Here is a 20477-nt window from a genome sequence, read left to right as displayed (position 1 = left end):
TGCTGTTCGTTGCACCTTTCGTTTCTCATGTCTCAAGTTTCTCCTTTAGGCTTGTTTACAGACGCAGATAATATGAAGACTCCTCTAAAACCATTATTTTCAGGGACCGTTTTACTTGAAAATGGACAGTGGGAAAACCCTGGACTCTTTTGGGTTGTTACAAAGGAAGAGGGATCCAGGGTTTGACCAGGGTTGGCATCCACCAAGACGGGAGAACAGAAGGTTATGGGCAGCGGGTTGATCAAGAGCCTGTTTCCCCTGCTTCTGCACTTTACCATTAACTGTATGTATAACCTCTCAGCAACTACTCATCATGGTAGTGGGATACGTGATACAGTTTTTCTGTCTTGACTGCATAATTATGTTATGTTATGTTATATTTCAGTCAATCTCATGACTTATTTTGTTTCCCAAATCATCATTAGTATTAACCTTTAGTATTCTGACAATTATAATACATACAGGTCAAAAAAAAAAAAAAAAAAAAAAGAGGTCAGGGGTCTTGTTTCTTTTAGTGGAATAGATGCTGTTCCATTGTATAAAATTAAGTTTGGCATTTTAAACCTGGCCTAATAGCAGTGGTGTAAAGTATTGGAGTAAATTTAATTAGTTACTGTACTTTAATGTTAAGCATCTTTTAGCTTCGTTGTAGTTTTACTGAGTATCAAAGATATTATAGTCTCAAAAGTATATGTACTTTTTACTCCAATACATTTGTTATAAGTAATGCAATTGCTCGTTAAATTTTTGCATGGTATACCTAACTTTTTCTGCAGCACTGTATTTCTGATACAAACGAAGCAATATTGTCATCTACTGGGAGGGTATTAGGTACTATATCTTACTCTGATAGTACTATCTTGTGCGTTTTACCCTTCCTCACTCAAACTTGTCAACAAGGCGAATGTGAGCGCATTAGCAGGTAGTTGTGAATCGCAGGTGTTTCATACCTGAGATGAGGACACGGCTGCAGCTGGTGATCCAGAACATGCAGTGCAATAGGCTTTGACTTAACAGTATTTTATTTTTCCATTATATTGAAAAGACCTTTTTGAGGATATTGGTTTACTTATACCCACTTGAACGTAACTGAGACTTGAGTGTCTGTAGATGTTTAAGAGGTTCTTGTGTCGACCTTGATTTGTTGCGATTTTGAGGTGTTCATTTTAATTATGATTTTAGAAAATAAACATGTGATTGTTCTCTTCACAAATCAGCTGTTTCTTGTTTTCCACTGGCATGTCAATGTGTGTGTTGAGGGTGTTGAGGACTAATGCATCTTTGAGCCTTTCAGTACGAGTAAAAATCAGTAGTATTGGAATTGGTCACTTGTAATGGAGTCATTTACGCTGTATCTGTACTTTTACTCAAGTATGTTTCTAAGTATTCTTTACACCTCCGCCTAATAGCATAACATGCGTAAAGAACCATGTCAGTGTATTTACGTACTTTTCTGATGCTTACAAAGCATTTCACTTAATCATTAAACAGTCACATATTTTTTAGTTACAGTCAATTTTACTTATTTTCCCTTCCACATTGTAAGATTTATCTGAACATCAGCTTCTTTAGCTTTGGTGGAAATTAACTTAATATTGTATATTTAACGTAATTCAAATGTAAATAATAAAAAAATCAAAACAGTGATTGGTAAATCCTCTGCAGTAGTGCTACGACCCACCTTATTAGAGGTATTAGGGTGTATAGATATTACATTATGTTATGTAATTTGGCACCAGTACTTATGGTCCTGAACAGGTTTATGTAATGAATTTAAGGTTTGACATTCTCAAAATGCTTTTAAGCGTTGCAAAGCGTGTGAATGAATGTTGCTTGAGGCTCTGAACGCTCTGATCAGTAAATGTGAATGTTTTTGCAAGTACAGAAAGTCAAGAAAAAAAAAAAAAAAGAAAAGAGAATACAATTCTTCCAAATGTAGTATGTCAAATGTTAATATTGTTCATGCATTTCAGATTCAAGTACACTACCGACACCTCTTAACACCTCAATGCATTCAGTAAACATGAAGCACATTCTGAAATGGAGCCCCTTGCAGGCGTCCTGTTCCACTGTCAACTACTCTGTGCAATTTCAAGGGTACGCATATTTCTCAATGTTTTTTTGCCTTGGAATACTTTTTAAAAATGCATTGTGTACAGTATGTCAGCATTTTATGTTATGATACACAATAAATATCAGACGAAAACAATGAAATCATCACATGACCAGTATGGCCACAAACTGCCCAGTAATGTATTTCTTTGCTTACTGAGGTATTGGTGACTGACCTGTCCTTCAAAAAGACTGGAATGCTTATTTGTGCTTCTGTACATTAAAAGATCAAATTATGAGTTTCTATATCCAACAGTAACTGTAAAATATAAGGTATTGTCACTTTTTTTTTGTTAGCAGAAAAAAAAAAAAGTTAACACTAAAATATGACATATTTATAGCGCTTTAACAATATTGATTGTTTCAAAGAAACTTCACAGAAATAAACAGGAATTTTTTTGATAAATGTATCAATTATGAAATTACTTCAATCTCAAGTCAGTTCAATGCTTATTCCTTTCAGTTTGATGACAGTGTTGGTGTTGCAAAGTTCTGTCAGTTTACATTCTAGACTGCAATTCGTTGAACAAGATGACGTTTGTTGATGTTATCAAAAATAGCCTGACAGAACAAGTATTCTTAATGTTTAATCTCCTCTCCAAGCAAAAACATGTTAGGCATCATATGGTCGTTGCAAAAACACTTTATTTTGTCTGCCAAAAAAAGACTGCCAGGCCAAAAAAAGTTTAATAATCAAACGTTTAAGAATAAATGGATCATTATTGCAGTGATTATTATGTTTCTAGCATGTAATAAATGTTGTGATGTTATTTCCATCAAGAGGTGCATACATTTTTGGTCCAGATCTTGTATTGACAACGCAAGAGTCCAGCACTCTGTAAAGTCTCCTCCAGCACATCCCAAAGACTTTCAGTGAATTTAAGCTCTGAACTCAGTGATGCCAATTCATGTGTGAAAATGATTCTTCATGCTCCTCCCAAACATTCTTTCACAATTTGAGCCTGATGAATCATGACATTGTCATCCTGGAATATGGCCATGTGTTTTTCTACATGGTTGTTTAAGAAATGAAAAGCTACACAAGAAAAGAAACAGTGTACATTGTATCAATATTACTCATCTCTGATTCTCAATGTAGGGAGTATGAGTTCTACAAACTTAATGGAACTTGGATGAATGCGTATGACTGCCAAGAGATCAGTGAAAACAGGTGTGATCTCACACATGACCTGGCCTCCAACTCTGACTACAGCATCCGCATAAACACAAACTGTGATGGACATAAGTCATGGACACAACTACCAGCGACTTTCAACAGGAGAGACAGTTGAGCATTTTTGGCATTATTTTTACAAAAACAAAATTAGAGATGTCTGAAATGGATCAATTGGGTCATATGTCCATTTGTGGTCTTTTATAGCAGTGTTGCTGGCTCCGAAAATGACCGTGAATGTGGAGGGGGATCCCATCCAGGTGAGCTTCAGTACAACACTTTCTGATATGACCGTCAACCTTAAAGTCTGGAAGGAGGGGGACGAACAGAATGTGAGAATATTTTCATACTTTCATTTTGTATCCACTATATTTAACGTGATATTTGCTATAAGCTCTCTGTATACAGTAGATGTCTGGCTTTGCTAATGAATGATGTGGACCTAAGGATAGGGGTGTAACAATATATCGTGTCATAATATATTGCAATACAAAAATGCATCAATATGTATCAACTGTGTGAGAAAAAAATCAAGTTTACAGAGTTTTAGTGTCAGTACTACATTAAACTACTATCTATAATTTTGAATATAATGTATAATAACGCAAAGGGTCAATATTTGTTTCACCTGATACCAAATATCTGTTGGTGCAAGCATATTCATCTAAAATAATTCTGTATTTTCAGCTTCAGAATCATGACTATTTTTATTCTGGTGTCACTATTGTCCTGTGCATTGGGTTACCAGCACCAAGTCCAAGCCTATTCATTTACACACACATTGTAATATCAAATTTAGCATTTTAATCAACAGTGCATTTCTGTCAACCTTTTACCATATGTCTTGGAGTATCACAAAAATATCGTATCGTGAGTTCAGTATCGTGATATGTATCGAATCGTTACATGAGGATATCGTTACACCCCTAGTAGAAGACGGCATATTTCAAATGAGGTTGTGAGTGTCACTATGTTGCTCAGAGATGCAACAGTTCCTACATTGGCTTCAATTGGAACATTGTAAAAAATGTATGGCCGAGCAAAAATAGACAAAAATAACTATGGCAATATTGTGTCTAAACTGTAGGTTACTTAATTATTCACTTCTGGCTGCTGTGAACTGCCTATAAAAGCAATCATGCTGTCAGATTAAATATTAACACAGTTGTGATTGCGCGTGCTAATATTCGTAACAACAGCATGATTATGAATGTGATATTGCTGAAGCATAACATGTGGTGCCGGCATTGATACTACATCTTTCCAGTAGTCAAAAAAAAAAAAACAAAAACAAAAAAAACACTAGAAAATATGGCCTATGAAAAGTACTACCCACTGAACAGACTAACACTCTTGTCTTAATTTGTGTAAAATAAAATGAAAGTAAGTATAAAGTAAATCAAATCTAAGCCATCTGTCCTGACTAGGGTCTGTTGTGACCTTGATGATTGTCGTTGCAGGCCTTAATTTATGCGATCAGAGCTTATCCCTATCAATTTACCATTGCCGCCCATCGAGGGCAAGAGAAGATGTGCTTCAGGGCAGAAGCAGTGGTAGAAGCCATTAACAAGATCTGCAGCATTGACACGCAGTGCGTCATCATTCCTGGTGAGTGATCAGTGATCAAGGAAATGGTAGATAGATGTAATTACATGTCTACAGAATAATGCATTAGGAAGAAACTATGAAGATAATTGACAAGATGGTAAATGTAATATATGCTTGTTCACACTGACCTGTGATTTCCTTTCTAGAGCAGACATCTGACTTTGTGAAGCCGATGATAGTAAGCGTCGCTGTAGTAGTCGCGGTTGTCATGGCCTTTATTCTGGGATGGTTGGCAACACATTTTGGACCACAGATTAAAGAGATTTGCCACAGGGAGCCCATTCCCAGTGTACTGGTGAGTGTGTGTTTAACCTCATGATCAGTTCCTGTCCAGCAGTGCTGGGTAAGTTATAAAAAAGTAATTAATTACTAGCTAATTGCATATTCAACAGTGTACTTAGATTACTCCACTAATTACTCTCTCTAAAAAGTATTGCATTATTATTACTTATTACTTTCTAAATCCCATATCAACCTGGACCAGTTACACAATACAAGGATAGACATGAAACTGCTCTTTTAATTATTTCAAATAAACAATATACAATTACATGAATTATTCTTGGACTGACCAAAGTGTGGAGAGGGAGAAGTTTACATTAAAACATGCATTTTAACATTAAATTCTGATGTTAAATCCACTATGGTTTTATATTGTTCTATAGTCTGTGTTTAATGCAATTACATCTGAAGTCATTTTCTCCAGAACTGCTTTATAGATGAAATGAACTAATTTAATAATTGATGATCTTGATTTGGATCTGACAGATCTGATGCATAATTTTCCATGTTTTAACTGTAATGCTGCTTTGAAACAATCTGTATTATATAAAGCACTATATAAATAAAGGTGACTTGACTTGAAGTAAGTGTAATTACAACAACAACAAAAAATTAGTTTTAGAAAAAAAAATTTGAGTAACCCCTATTTTGTTTAGAGGGAAAGTATTTAAATGACAGTTATTAGATTATTAAGTAATTACCGAACAATGCTGCCCAGACATCTGAATGAGCTCATCTTTATTTCCTTTAGAAACAACTTTTTTTGTTCTACAGAGCACAGTTGAAGTAGCCTACATCTGACCCGGTTAAAATAGAACAAAGAAAATACACTAAACCATAACTATTTCTAGAAGTGATGACTTACAGTATTAGAAAGAATGACCACTTGATCTTGTTTTTGTTTCCTCCAGCTTGATGACTGGCCCACCAGCACAACCATCCTTTGTACTGCTGTTCCACTGGAGCCCACAGACCTCCTTTTGCTGCCCGCAGTGCAGCTGGAGGGAACAGTTTGAGCAAGGTGGAGCGCAGCCGTTGCTATGTTTCACTTAACAGAAGGGCCTCCTCTTCCACTTGAAAAAGAGCCTCAGAGTTGCAAAGGCCGCCTCTTCGCAGAACATGAGTTGAATCTTCAGACTGAATTACTGAAAAGTGCCTGAAGCACTGATGTCACGTGTAGATGGACTGCAGTTACTAACAGCTCGACCTTCTTAATTTAGACAGAAGAAATGGCGAGTGAGATGTTTTGGGCTGGGCGTTGAAATGATTCAGATCGCCTCTTGTTGGAAAACGGGACAAATGAAAGTCCTTGATTTCATGCTGTATGCACAGCGAGGTAACAGTGTGGTGCTCTTTATTAGCATCTGTTTTTAAATGTATTGTAAAAAGTGTTAAAAACTGAATTTTTCCTTTTTTGATCATACATGAACAACTGTGTGTGACCCGATTTGCCGTTTACAAATAACAATAAACACCTGGTGAATCAGAATTCTAAGAATTATTCACATCATATTATTACATTCTCTATGTCTCCAAGATTCTATGGAATTATTATAACTGTCTAACTGTTCCTGTTTTCATGTGCTTTGTGTGTGTTTAAGTATTTAAAGTGTAGTATCTCAGTATTGGTATGTTTACGAAAAAAGGTAAACAAAATAAATAAGGTATAGCTATTGTAAGTGATTTCCTTTTTTACAAGAAAAAATTCATGACACTTTGAGAGTAAACAGCTATCTTAAGGCAATTTTAAAGGAGATAAATGTCCACAGAAATCTGAAGTCAGCATTAAAGAAGAGATCATGCAAACTTTGAATACATTTATTGTCTCATAATCTTTTGACAGTATTCTCTCCTGAGGTGAGTAGAAAGCTTTTCATGAAAGTTCACCAATAAAATCCTTTGTAAAAACATAACACAGTCATGTTATATTGGACATAGATGACTTTGGCCTGTATTTCAGTCAGATGCTCCTTTGAAACATTCATTCTCAGATAATCTGATCTCTTGTACAGACTAGTTAACATCAGAGATTTGCTTATTGGATTAGTGGCCAAGAAATAGTGCACCCGTGTATTACTTTTTTTTTTTTTTCATAAAATCATAAAACCTTGCTTCTTTCCAGGTTTTACATAAAATTTGGAATACTAGATTTTCTATATGGTCTCAGACCTCACTATCCACAAACATACTGAGCTCCACATAGAGGAGATCAATGCCTTTGTCCTCAGACAATAGTGCTGCTGCGAAATGTTATGACTATGAGGATTCTTTTTAAAGGCTTCTTCTTACGACCTTTTTTTCCTTTTATGATAGGACAACCGTCTTGAAAAAAGAAGGTGAAGGGAGAGACACGTGTACTGAGCATCTGCACTAATTCTTCAAATTTACGTTAGTCAGTCTAACTGACTGTTTCTGAAATAAGAGGGTCCAGTGATCTTGAGGTAGCTGAATAATCCTAAACTTGACCACCACCTCCACCTGGTCGGGGTCTGCCGTTGGGCTTGTTCCTTAGTTCATGCCAGAATCTCACCAGTGGCTCACGGTTCCTCCAGATCATTTCATTACCATATGCAATGTACCACCTGGAAGAAGGGGAGAAAAGGAAATTAAAGGTAAAAGGTGAGAGAGAACCTAACAAAGTCCAAATGCTTAAATCCCTCATGATAAATCACTTGACGAATGCAATTATTTCTCTTATATTGAAACAGTTAGTTTGGGTGGGGCTACTCTTTTTTAGTCCATAGAACATTTGATTGAATAAAAATATTTGTAAAGAAACCCACAGCTCTGCTCATTTTAAATGGCCAAAAATGTTAGCCATTTTAGCCATATAGATGACCTCAAAGCTGACACGCATGGGGCACTTTCATACACGCGGTGCAATGCAGCGCCAGGTGCGTCGCAAGTGTTTTTTGCTAGTTTCAGCCCGACGCAGTTATCATTTTCACGTCCTGCGCCACGTTGTTTAAATAGCAAATGCATTTGCGCCCATTTGTGCGCCCATGGGCGTTCTGGTCTGAAAACGAGGTTTGTTCAGGCGCATTGTTGGCGCGTTGCTATTTTGAGGCAATTGAAATAGACTGCGCCATTGACCAACAAAAACCTTGTCTTTAGCTTATTCACCGTATCCCCCAGAGTTAGATAAGTCCATACATACTTTTCATCTCCGTACGTGCCGTAACCCACCTGTCTGACGCACCCACCGCTAGCCTAGCTTAGAACAAAGATATAGCATACTATATTCTCAGAAGGCGAAGCACTGCTACTTGGGTGGAGTGATTTGATCGCAGCACCTCAGAGTGCTCGCTCAGAGTTGGAGTAAATCACTCGGCAGAAGTACCAGTGCTTCGCCTTCTGAGAATATAGTTCCCAGTATGTATACGATTAGAAGATGGCTGTCTCATGTGACCTTGTTATTTGTACACGCTGTGACTATACAAAACACAACATGTAAATAGGAAAATGTTGGCGTTATTTTGTCACTTATTGGGAGCAGTATGATAGCTGGAGCTGTTTACCTCCAGTCTTTGTGCTAAGCTAGGCTAGCGTGGATGCGTCAAACAGAGTTACAGCACGCACAGAGATGAAAAGGGTAAGTATAGACTTATCTAACTCTGGAGGATAAGTTGAATAAGCTAAAGTCCCAAAAAGTTGGTGTGTTCCTTTAAGACCATGCGGCGTGCGCGCCGACCATTTTGCCCGTCGTTAAACTAGCAAAAGTGAATTCGGACACGACCTAAGTGCACTTGCGCCGTGCGCTTAGATCCTTAAAATAGGGCCCATGGACTACCAGTGACAAAACGGATAGTTCTGGTCCTTGATTATGATTGGTTGAGCTGCGCATACACCTGTGACCCAGCCGTGGCTCGTCTGTATGGGCAGGCGGGGCAGAACCGTTTAATAAAAGCAGTAAGCCTCATGAAGCCGTGATTTACAGTGAATTTAGAACAGGGGCTTTTTTGGGCTTCCACTCCGTGCTGTGCCTAACAACACCCCTTAGCTGATCTACGTCTTTTTCTTTTTAGGTCTTTAATTCAATTCAGAAAAAAAAAAAAAAAACACGGTAACATCTAAAGAAAAATGGGTAGATACCTATTTTTTACTCCCCCTATAGAGGCACTGTTGTGAAATAATGAACCTGTTCAAATCAGTTGTGTGGAGAACAGTGAAGCACTCACACTCCAAACAGAGCTCCACCAAGATGGGCCGCATGATCAAAAAACCTCCAGCCCAAAAGGAGACCAGCTATATCCAAAGCAACAAGAGCTTTCAAAGCCTAGAACATATGAAACAACATTATTGACATCTCACTCCACAAATACAAAAGAACAAGATCCACCTGAATTATTTTACACTCCCACTTACATTTCCTGCAGTGAAGCTGACCATAGGAAGCAAGACGATGCCCAGCTTAGCTTCAGGAATCTTGGTGCAGACTGCTGCCAGAACCGTCATAATGGCCCCTGACTGCAGGACACAAATCAATACTCTTAGAGAGGGCTTTATAGCACTGAAACACCGGCAGTGTTTAATATTAACTGTTACGACAACTTTATAATACGGTTATGACAAAAGAACTGCCAAAAAGTTTCCCCAGAACAATAATTCGAGATGAGATTTAGATCAATAGGTGCAGAAGTTGTATGAATTTTATCATTTTTATTTTATTTATTTTTTAGAAAGATCTGTATGTGGGGCAAAAAAATTCTTAACTTGTAAAAATAGTCAGGCTAAAAAGTGTTGCTGCACTTGCAATTCCTTCAATGACTATTTCATAAAGGAGAGATAAATACTTGTGTGTGTGTGTGTGTATATATATATATATATATTATTCTGTTAAACGTACAGTATGGAATTTTTCGCCACTAGGGGTCGCTAACCTATTTACAATAACAAAGGCGTAGTTTGATGACGCAACATTTGCTAAGAATTATGGATCTTGTCGTCAACGTCAAGCCGACCGATCTAATCTATGGATCTAATAATGTTTATGGATGACTGAATACATCTATGCTTTTATCATGACTGTGATATGAAGCAGTTCGGGATTGCTAAGAGACAGCTATCAGCTATCATATAAGGAATATGGACATTTCATTCTACCGAACTAACGTTACACGCGAGTGCAGAATTACTACTCACAGTCACAGGTCAGTTTATTAGACAAATTAAACTTGTGAGGTAACGCAGCGTTGTTTCACTTGGTCTAACATTACACTAGCGCACTAAACTGCATTTGAATGTGTTGAAATGTATGTGTTAGTTTGTCTGTATGAGACTAGCAGTAAGCTAGATCAACATTAGAATAACATACAGATCATATTCTAACATTTCATCATGTTGAGCTATATAACATTGATTAGTTTTATGTAAATGTGCTCACCTGTTTAATAAAGTACATGTAGAAGCGGTCGAAGTCTCGGACGTGGAGCTCTCGTTTATATACTGTCTATGGGAGCTCTAGGCATCTCGAAAACACCGCGCTGATATTGATTCTCGTTTTAGTTCTCCTTTTGTATCCAAAGTCTGCTTGCCATGGTCCATAATGTTTGAACGAAACAACAACAGCGTGCAAATAGACATTGCGAACTACCGTCAGTCGCTTTGGTTACTATCAGAGGGCTCTGGTTCATAGCTCTGGTTGCTATGGCAGTACGAGCGGAAACCAGGGACAACGCGGATATGACGCCATTGACGGCGACAAAACGGAAATAAAGAAACGGGACGTTTCTCGAATTAAATTACAAATTTCTCCTGGTTTGAAAGTTGTTGGAAACAGTCGGGATAATGTAAGTACACAACAAAAAAATATATATAACATAGATATAGTGATTTTTGCTATTTTTAAAGCAAAAAAGTTACATATTGTGGCTTTAATGTGTTACTACATTAAACATATTAATTGATACATTAAACATAACAAGTTAATTGATATTTTAAATTAACATGTTAATCCCCCGACAGTGTTTTTTTAAGTTGCCATTGTCATTTTCATGTTTTTTTTTTTTAAAGGTCCCATGACATGCTACTTTTTGTAGGCTTTAATATAGTCATTAGTGGTCCCTAGTACTGTATCTGAAATCTCTTTCCAAAAATTCTGACTCAGTGCAGAATTATAGCCAGTACAAGCCAGTCCCAGAATGAGCTTCCTTCAGACAGGCCGTTTCGGTGTCTGTAGCTTTAAATACTAATGAGGAGGAGAAAGGCGGCGCAAGGTGGAGGGTGGGTGTGGCCTTGACCATCTTCCGCAACGGTAACGTGGCGTGCACGTTTACGTTGGATATATTGCAATGGCACGAAGACACGCAGTCTTTCAAGCATTTCAGTTTGACCCAGAATCTGATCCAGATGGAGAAGCAACGGATGAAGAAGTTGCAACTTAGCGGCTCCAGCAGGACGTTTCCGAATGGTTAGTTTAAAATATTATCTTTGGATGCGGTACTTTATTCGGATGGTTTACAGTTATTATCATGTAGCTAACGCGAACCTACTGTTGCCTTTTCATGAGATCTGTAACGTCTGTAATTTATCTTATTACAATTACATCAAGCTCTGCGATCTTGAAATGCGGATATCGCACGCGCCATATAACCAACAGAAAAACGGTTATCCAAATAACAAAGACGTGTACAACACTCGCGTTACAGTGTGTGTATTCACACACATAAACTGCATAGCTAATTTTACAGCCACATTCTACGTGTAAAATATAGGTAACCATAAACAGTAAAGCAACACACTTATATATAATTAGTTGACTTACTTGTCCGAGGTGTGTAGCTGAGCCAAAGAGAGTGATCCAGACTTTAGTTTCAGACGTTCAGCAAGCCCAGCTCTGTATTGACCCTTCGGTGTTTATTTGTACATCCAATTATTGAGCAATTGTTATGCTTCGCTCGCTCAAAAGCCATGATATCTCTCGTGGACAAACTAAAATCGCGCGCGCGCGTTCCTACTTCCTAGCTCATTTTCTCATGGGCGGAAAATATTCTCTGGGCGGGCAAAGCAGAGACAGGGGAGGTAACATTTCCTCCTTATGACGTCATAAGGAGGAGATTCAAGATCAGCGCGTATGAGCCTCCATTTTCTCATTGGCAGAGAAAGATAGCAAAAGCTAGATTTACACCGATTGAAATTTTTAGAAACTTGGGGACCATATACAGGCTAGGGGAACTCATATTAATGTTAAAAAACCTCAGAAAGTGAACATTTCATGTCATGGGACCTTTAAGTTGCCATTGTCATTTTCATGTCCCCCCAAATATTTAGTTGTAGGAATATCTGAGCAATCCATCAAAAGAAAGAACGGACCTCTGCTTTAAAAAAAAAAAAAAAAAGTGTTTTTATCAACACTTGAATGTGGTTTGAAACTTCCATAAGAAAAGTTTAATTTTTTTTTTTTTTAAATAGCAAATAGCTAAGAAAGTCTCCTTTTTGTCAAAGACTATGTCTGGATAGGATTCAGAACAATGATCAGTAGATCAAGTCCATCAACACCCCCAAAGCTTAACAGTCCTATAGCTCGTTTCATTCTGTAATGTTAGGCAGTTTTGATTTATATGTTGTTTAACGTGATATATGTTGTATATAATATATAATATAATATTAATGTTATTATGTTGATCACGCTATTTTACATATTCATCTGCTTACATATGCTATAGTTTGTTTATGCTTCTTTTTCACCCCCGTGTTTTGATCCAGAGTTTCTATACTCTTTCTGATGATGTGTCATAGCGCCCCCTAACGTATAATGGTGAAAACACAGAATTCCGTAAATGGCAGGGAAGCGTTGTATCATAAATTACGGAAAATTCCATCAATAATGGGGAAAGAGTTAACTTTTACAGCTTTTAACATGCAGAAAATAGGTTTTTATGGGAGTTATTATAGCATGTGCATTTGTTAATTTGTTATGTTTGTCTTTGTTTGTTATGGTTATTAGATGGCAGAAGATTTTCTTGAAAGACCCCAGCACCAGATGCAACAAAAATAACTATGGGTGCTGTTACTAGATCGTGGATTTGAGCATGCATTGACCAATAAGCATTCAATTTGTTCATTTATAATTGGCTTTTCAGTTGAATTTTGCAGGACGCAGGAAACTCACCGCTCCTAGCGAAGGACCCAGACGACCAGTAGCTGTCTTAAACACGTAACTGACAAATGTCGAGATTACACCTGAAGAAAGTACATTTATCAAATTAGACCAGAACTGTATATGTACTAAAATACAGACAGCTAATATTTTGTTTGTGTTTATTAAACAATTAGTGCTACCTCCAGACAGATAAAGGGCCAAAAACTGCTCTCTCCCAAGCAGAGAGACAATGCTAGTAGAGAAGGTCCATAGAACATACATGTTGGTCAACATGTGAATGATGGAGTAATGGCTGAAAGAAGAGAGAACCATGGGAAGGCAACGTGTCTCTGAAATAAAAACAAAGCAGGCTGAAGGTTGATGGCAAAACCTACCAGGAACATCTCGCCAAAAATGGTGGTTACACACAAACCAATGGTATCTGTCAAAATAAAAACACTTAAAGCAATCGTTCACCCCAAAATTAAAAAGCTGCCATTATTTCCTCACCCTCATGTCCTTCCAAACTTGTATGACTTTTTTTCTTCTGCGGAACACAAAAGATATTTTGAAGAAAGTTTCCATTGTATTTGCCCATTCAATGAAAGGCAGTGGGATCCAGAAGAACATTGGAACCCAGTGACTTTCATTGTACAGACAAAATAAATAACACTGAGATATTTTCTGAGTATCTTATTTTGTGTTCTGCAGAAGAAAGAAAGTCATACAGATGATGAATTTTTATTCTGGGTGAACTATCACTTTAAGAAATTTCTCAGTGAACCACATTGAATGACTCTCAGCACTCACTTACTGGAGGCAGGGTTAGATGTGAAGTACTTGACCAAAGAGCGTTGCATTGAAGGTATTCTCCAACAACACAGAACCAGAGTGTTTAGAGCTATGATACCTAAAAAACAAGATGATAATGGGGTGTGAACTAAAAGGCAGAAAGCAAACTATAGTTTGGACCTACAAAAGAGGGCTTTTCACACTTGAAATATTTAACCCCGGGTCATTGTAAACCCTGGTTAAACACTGCTTCACTTTCTTTTTTGTTTATTTAACAGGGACAATGGAGAAAAACATTGCTCTAATTTCAAGCAGCTGATGCTCTACATACAGGCTTTTAGCCAAAGGATAAATTGCAGCCCCAAGCCCAATCCCTAGTTAGGCTTTAAAAAAAAACTAAACAATAATAACAAGCTGAGACTGTGTACAACCATCAATGTTTACAAACCTGCCTTTCTTTAAAGGTTTCTTTGAAAAATGCTCCACTTTGTTTGCATTTTCAGTTCAACTGGCAAACTGATCCAAAGCAGTGTACCTTTAACTGAAAATGTGGATTGTGCAAATGTAGTTTTTCTCTTTGGTACTATGCAATTCTGATTAGTTGCACCTCTTACTACTCTGGGGTGCGTTTCCCAAAACCATCGTTAGCCAACTATGTTCGCAAGTTCCATCGTTATCAGCATAGTTTAACGAGTCAGTGTTTCCCGAAACTATCGTTCTAAATCGTTGGAACGACAGCTGTCGACCTGTGGTTAGAAGCATAGTTTCTAGTTTGCATGATATGTGGACTTAATAAATCTTGAGCAAAATAAGCAAGCTGACATTCATTTAAAGCACCGTTTTTGAAGAGTGCGCATGTGCGAACGTGCTCTACTATGTAAGAACGAGCCTATGATGGAATCTGGAAATAAAGCAAAATAACTGAGAAAAATGAGAAATAGTCCTCTGTCTGTAATTTATAGCAAAACATCTAGTATTAATTCGATCTCAAACAGATTCATTAAAAGAAGTTATTACTCCACCACGTGCGTGACGTCATAAACTAACGTGGTTGAACGACCACTTTGCGACAGTACGGTTTCGGGAAACAGTCGTGACTAGCTAGTTGATTTCTTCAGCGATGCATCTTACTATGGTAGTTAAGCAGCGAGTTACGGCGTTTTTTGGGAAATGCACCCTTGTTTGGATATTAATTGGCATATGATATCTGGAGCAAGATTGTTTATACATTTAAAAACCATTTTAATTAGAGACAAATGTATAACATTTTCAAAACTAAGCAAACCATTTTTTTCTGTAAGAGGTTACAATGATTCCATCTAATAGATTTCTTGTCCAAAATGTAGTGTTTGTTTATATAAAGATCTAACAGGTTTAATAATCAATTGAGCAACCAGACTCCAGACAGTCACACAATAAGATAAATGTGAGAAGACCACTGCATGCATGTATAACTTTCCCCAGGAACTTTGGGGTGGTACTCTGTGTGTTTTGACTGCACGGACAGGAGTCTAAATTAAGTTCTGGGTAGAATCTTCCACCTCAGAAAGTCCCTGTTCCCCAGGTAGTACTTTTTCAAAGTTCAGGAACTTTCAGGGGTGGGACTTGGGCGCTGAGCATGCGGATTAATTGAGTTATTTTGATTGGTTGACTCCACATAGCATTTTATTTCAACCACCATTTTTAAAAGTCTTTAAGAATTAAAAATATACGACCTATGAACCGACGACGAGGTTCAGGCTTTATTAAGCTTATATGCGGAGGACGAAATCCAGCTGGAACTGGAAAGCCATGCGCAGTCTTACGTCACTAGACTAATTTGCCTAATCTTCACCGCAGTGGAAACGCAGACAGCAACCGGTCTGGGGGGAAAATAGTTCCTGGGACAAAGTGTTCCGGGTAATTTCGGTTTTAGCTGCTTTTGGGGATATATATATATATATATATATATATATACACATACATATACATACACACACACTGTCTAATCATAAAACAATGAGTTTGTTCTGATACTTTTACACAGCATCTTTACATGCACATCAAATTTTAATAGAGAATCTAAAATAACACCTAGATATTTCAAATCATTAACTGTCTTTATTGCCTTTTGATTAAACTTAATTATAAAACCATTCACATTGCTTATAATTTCCCCAGGGTCAACAATTAATCCTGGGTATTCATGTGCTGCCGTTTCATACTGTACATCCCTAAACGCTGGGTTAACGTCCTTGTTTGCATATTTGCATATGTTCACATAACAGCTATAGCATTGCACATCTATCAAGTTTTTTATTTAAAGCTGCAGTCCGTAGCTTTTTTGGGTTTAAAAAAATATCCAAAATAAATTTTGAGCAAGTACATAACCAGCCAGTGTTCAAAACTTTCTACTTGCCTTAGCTCGATTCAAAACGGTAAGCTCGTAATAATGTTTTTAATTCCAGTGGTACCGGTGGATTTCCGCGGGAATTTCGAGCATGTCTTTGCGTCATTACGTCACATCTGTACACATAAAGGAGGAGTCTCGGCTATACTAGTAGGCTATATTGCGTGTGAGGATGTTGGAGGTGGAGATTTATAGCCTTTTCTCGCAGCACTTGATATAATTAAACTTATCAATTTGATGGCGGATCCAGAAAGGTTCAAACGACAATCACCAGTGACAACTAGAGATTCACCCGAACAAACCCTAAAGACTTCAGAGAAAAAAAGAGACTGCAACCGGCCCATGCGAAACAAGGATACATATCGGAAGGGCATTAAATGTAGTCACGCAATACTGATGTTGTTAACATTAACAATTTGAGGACAAAGTATAATTTGCACAGTTTGACGTGATATGATAAGCAATCGTTCGATTTAATCGGCGTGATTTACTGCAATGCTTTTTTCGCTTAGTTGGTCAGACTCAGAACAAAAGTGGATGTTACTTACTTGTTCAGACGACATTTCCCGGTGAAAATTATTATGTTGGTCATACGTCCAAAAAGTAGAATCTGTGATTGCGAATGACAGTCACCACACCGGCGCGGTGATCGACAGCCTCACATTCTCCTCAAAACATTGTATTCAGCCGCGCTGTGCCGTGCCGAGGCACAACGCACGTAAAGTTAAAGATAATTCCGCAAATAACTGCAATTGCAGATTTCGAACAGAGAAGAGGGAAAACTATGGACTGCAGCTTTAAAGGATTAGTTCACTTCAGAATTAAAATTTCCTGATAATTTACTCACCCCCACATCATCCAAGATATTAATGTCTTTCTTTCTTCAGTCAAAAAGAAATTAAGGTTTTTGAGGAAAACATTCCAGGATATTTCTCCATATAGTGGACTTTGCAGTTTCAATGCAGCTTCAAAGGGCTCTACACGATCCCAGCTGAGGAATAAGGTTCTTATCTAGTGAAATGATCTGTCATTAAAAAAAACAAAAAAACATTTATATACATTTTAACCACAAATGCTCGTCTTGCACTACCAGTGATGCACCAATAAGTATGTAATCCCGTTGAAAGGTCACGCGTAACATAGGCGGAAGTACTGACCAAGTGTTTAAAAAGCGAACGTGCAAAGACAAAAAAAAAATTCACCCTACCCTACATTTTCCGCCTACGTCAGGCGGTACCAATTCAACGTGATGACGTAATGCGTGAAGTCGTGGACGTGCAAGACGAGCATTTGTGGTTAAAAAGTATTTTTTTTATTTTTATTACCAATCGTTTCAATAGATAATACCCTTGTTCCTTGGCTTGGATCGTGCAGTAGAAACTGCAATTTGGACCTTCAACTCGTTGGTTCCTGTTGAAGTCCACTATATGGAGAAAAATCCTGGAATGTTTTCCTTAAAAAAAACTTAATTTCTTTTCGACTGAAGAAAGAAAGACATGAACATTTTGTATTGCACTCCGGAGCAGGGTTAGCACCGCTTTTGCGCTGTTAAAGCAGTGCTAACCGTGCTCAGGAGCAGGGTTCCATAACAATGGGTAAAAAGCAGTGCAAATCCCACTTTTTAAAGAGTGAAACGTTCCTCAACTCGGGGTTAAAAGTGGTGTTAAGAACAACGATAACCCAGGGTTAAGAGCAGTATAAAAAAAAGCCCTAAGGCCCTAATCATATATTTTCAATGTAGAACCGACCTGTGACCGTCTTTTGTCCTTCACTGAGCCCACTCCACCAATCATCGACCACAGACATGACCAGAATCACCTGCTTCTGGAAGTGTGACAGTTGATTCCACCAGTTATGCCAGTATGTTGTGTTATGACCCTGCACAGAATGCAACCGCAGTGTGATGAACACGACTGGCGATTTTTCTGGTCTTATAAAATTGTTCTACACTGATACCTCTCCGAGTTTATCCTGCTTCTTCTCTTTGGCCTCCTCCATGGCCATTTTCACTCGTGACTTTACTGATTCATACTGCAAGATGGCAGCCGTGCCGAAGGAGCAGCCTGTAAACTGAAATGGTGTTAGAACAGCCTCTACAGAAACCAACAAATCAACATTTGACAAGCTGAATAAAGATCAATAATCATGCATAAAGAAAATATGTCTGGTATGTTTTCAAAATGGCAAATTTTTTTACCAAAAATTTGCATGACTCCTCAAGTCAATACATGATACATTAGATCTCTGTAAAATGGCTTTTAAAGAAATCCATCGAATACTGGACAATGACATACAGTATTATCATTTGTAAGCCATATATTTTGTATAATAATGATTCAGTAGCATGCAAATGTCTCCAACGAGACCCTTAATAGACAGACTAACTGAATCACAAGCGTGTTTTAATCTACACAAGTCGAGAATTAAAAATTCTTATCAACATACAAGATTTTACTCATTTCCATGACTTTTGCAAACCTGAAAGTCACAATTTTAAATGTAGTAATCACATTTCCATGTTTCTCATGATCATGGTGGTAGGAAGACCTACCCCCACTGTGAACACCAGGGGCCTGAAGAGTCTATGTGGTTTTCTGGGTGGCAGTGGCATAGGAGGCACCGGTTCTCCTGGCAGGGGTGGCACAGCATGCTTTTGACCAGCATCAGTCTCCTCTTGCAGACCTCTTTTTGTCTCGGATTGTCTCTGAGCTTTCTTGAAGCCACATCTTTGCTGAGGACGGATGGTTAATCTAACAAGCAGATTGTATGTGTTTTTAGCACCTTTCCCATGTTCTACCGTAATATAGTTGTCCTGTTACATTCATTGGAGCAATGTGACCTTTAGGTTGCTATCTAGTATGAGAACAGTATCAAAAACGCTCAGTGGAGCAAAACATATAGGCTATAAATCACAACCACGAGAAACTGGTAAATGGACTGCATTTATATAGCGCTATCACAGACCTATGGCCACCAAAGCGCTTTACATAGCCTCACATTCACCCATTCATACACCGACGGCGGTGTCAGCCATGCAAGGCGCCATCCAGCTCGTCGGGAGCAGCTGGGGTTAGGTGGCTTGCTCATGGACACCTCGACACTTGGTGAAACCGGGGATTGAACCACCAACCTTTCAGTTATAAGTATAACTTCAAACTATAAGAGACAACTTAAAGCACGTTTAAAAAACTACTCCAAAACGGTCATCTCAACATTGGAGGAGACTGAAAACTACTTCATATCATTCTTTGCAAAGCGTGACAACTACATGCAAGACTCTGGTAGTTACCTGGAGCTTTTTGGAGACAGGAATTGTGCATTTAGCGAGTTTGTTTTGGCCCATTTCATAAAGCAACCCCTCCATGCCATGTCCCTGGTTTGCAGAATGCACTGCTGGGTCGGGACAATGTTTTGTAATACGTGTTGTTTTCGCAACGTCAAGAACCACGTGGTACAACAACGCGTGTGCTTTGACTTACACAAACTTAATGTACAAAGATCCAAACCGAACGTGTTTGATAATGTCATAAAAATAGTAGAATTATTAGATTGAATTGCAGATTGCAGCCCGTTCACAATTTGATACAACCCGAAATTAATATTACAAAACAAATGTTCAAGGACGCTATGTCTGCGTCATGTCTGCGCAGAACATCAGCATTGAAGCCCCATCGCCACGCCCCTAATGCCCTTTTTCAACAGCATCACCCTGGATTAGATGTAATATTTTTTTTACAGTCTGTGTAATGCATACTTTCCTACAACAGCCAAATTAGTAATGTGATGAGTTATTTTTGTCTTCCAACTCTACTTATTTAGTTGAACATTTATTTAACTAATTAGCTAATGTAATATAATAATAATAAGTATTTTTATTATTATTATTATTATAAACACAGCCGTTCTAAGGTTCAAAAGGTTGTCTTTTTTTTTGACAGAAACTGATTCTGTTAACTAAGGTAGAAAACTGGTTTTGTTTCCTATTGTTTCTTATTTTTTATATAGGCCTACTTTAAAATTTAATTTGTAACTTTGATGGC

General features: G+C 37.8%; 2 protein-coding genes across 3 annotated transcripts; one reads left to right on the top strand and one right to left on the bottom strand.

The window, feature by feature from the left end:
* On the top strand, positions 1–6674 carry crfb16 (cytokine receptor family member B16). Of its 2 annotated transcripts, none has more exons than XM_082174096.1 (7): positions 1–283; positions 1974–2097; positions 3212–3399; positions 3494–3546; positions 4747–4894; positions 5041–5189; positions 6088–6674. In XM_082174096.1, the coding sequence occupies exons 1-7, from the start codon at positions 226–228 to the stop codon at positions 6190–6192; spliced, it is 825 nt and encodes a 274-aa protein (XP_082030222.1). In that variant the 5' UTR covers positions 1–225; the 3' UTR covers positions 6193–6674. The 2 variants fall into 2 exon arrangements, with proteins under 2 accessions (XP_082030222.1, XP_082030221.1); XM_082174095.1 differs by having other exon boundaries at positions 2–283; positions 3494–3618.
* Positions 6675–6980: 306 nt separating this feature from the next.
* parla (presenilin associated, rhomboid-like a) lies at positions 6981–20046 on the bottom strand. The gene is made up of 10 exons (XM_082174045.1): positions 19727–20046; positions 18989–19187; positions 18394–18507; positions 18186–18315; positions 14071–14166; positions 13457–13606; positions 13287–13357; positions 9542–9643; positions 9355–9452; positions 6981–7758 (listed from the first exon to the last, which is right to left on the bottom strand). Exons 1-10 carry the CDS (start codon positions 19963–19965, stop codon positions 7632–7634), a joined length of 1326 nt encoding a protein of 441 aa, XP_082030171.1. The 5' UTR covers positions 19966–20046; the 3' UTR covers positions 6981–7631.
* Positions 20047–20477: the final 431 nt, after the last annotated feature.

The sequence above is a fragment of the Leuciscus leuciscus genome (genome assembly GCF_965113295.1).
Source record: "Leuciscus leuciscus genome assembly, chromosome: 6".
Lineage (NCBI taxonomy): Eukaryota > Metazoa > Chordata > Actinopteri > Cypriniformes > Leuciscidae > Leuciscus > Leuciscus leuciscus.
This window is presented reverse-complemented; position numbering and strand designations above follow the sequence as displayed.

Bases quoted from the DNA above. Each gene is read 5' to 3' on its own strand.
- crfb16 (XM_082174095.1), top strand. From the start codon at position 226: ATGGGCAGCGGGTTGATCAAGAGCCTGTTTCCCCTGCTTCTGCACTTT. The intron at 2,098-3,211 runs GTACGCATATTT...TTCTCAATGTAG, and splicing joins TACTCTGTGCAATTTCAAGG to GGAGTATGAGTTCTACAAAC. The intron at 5,190-6,087 runs GTGAGTGTGTGT...TGTTTCCTCCAG, and splicing joins AGCCCATTCCCAGTGTACTG to CTTGATGACTGGCCCACCAG.
- parla (XM_082174045.1), bottom strand. From the start codon at position 19,965: ATGACATTATCAAACACGTTCGGTTTGGATCTTTGTACATTAAGTTTG. The intron at 14,167-18,185 runs GTCGGTTCTACA...CTTGTTTTTTAG, and splicing joins AGGACAAAAGACGGTCACAG to GTATCATAGCTCTAAACACT. The intron at 13,358-13,456 runs GTAGCACTAATT...TACTTTCTTCAG, and splicing joins GGCCCTTTATCTGTCTGGAG to GTGTAATCTCGACATTTGTC.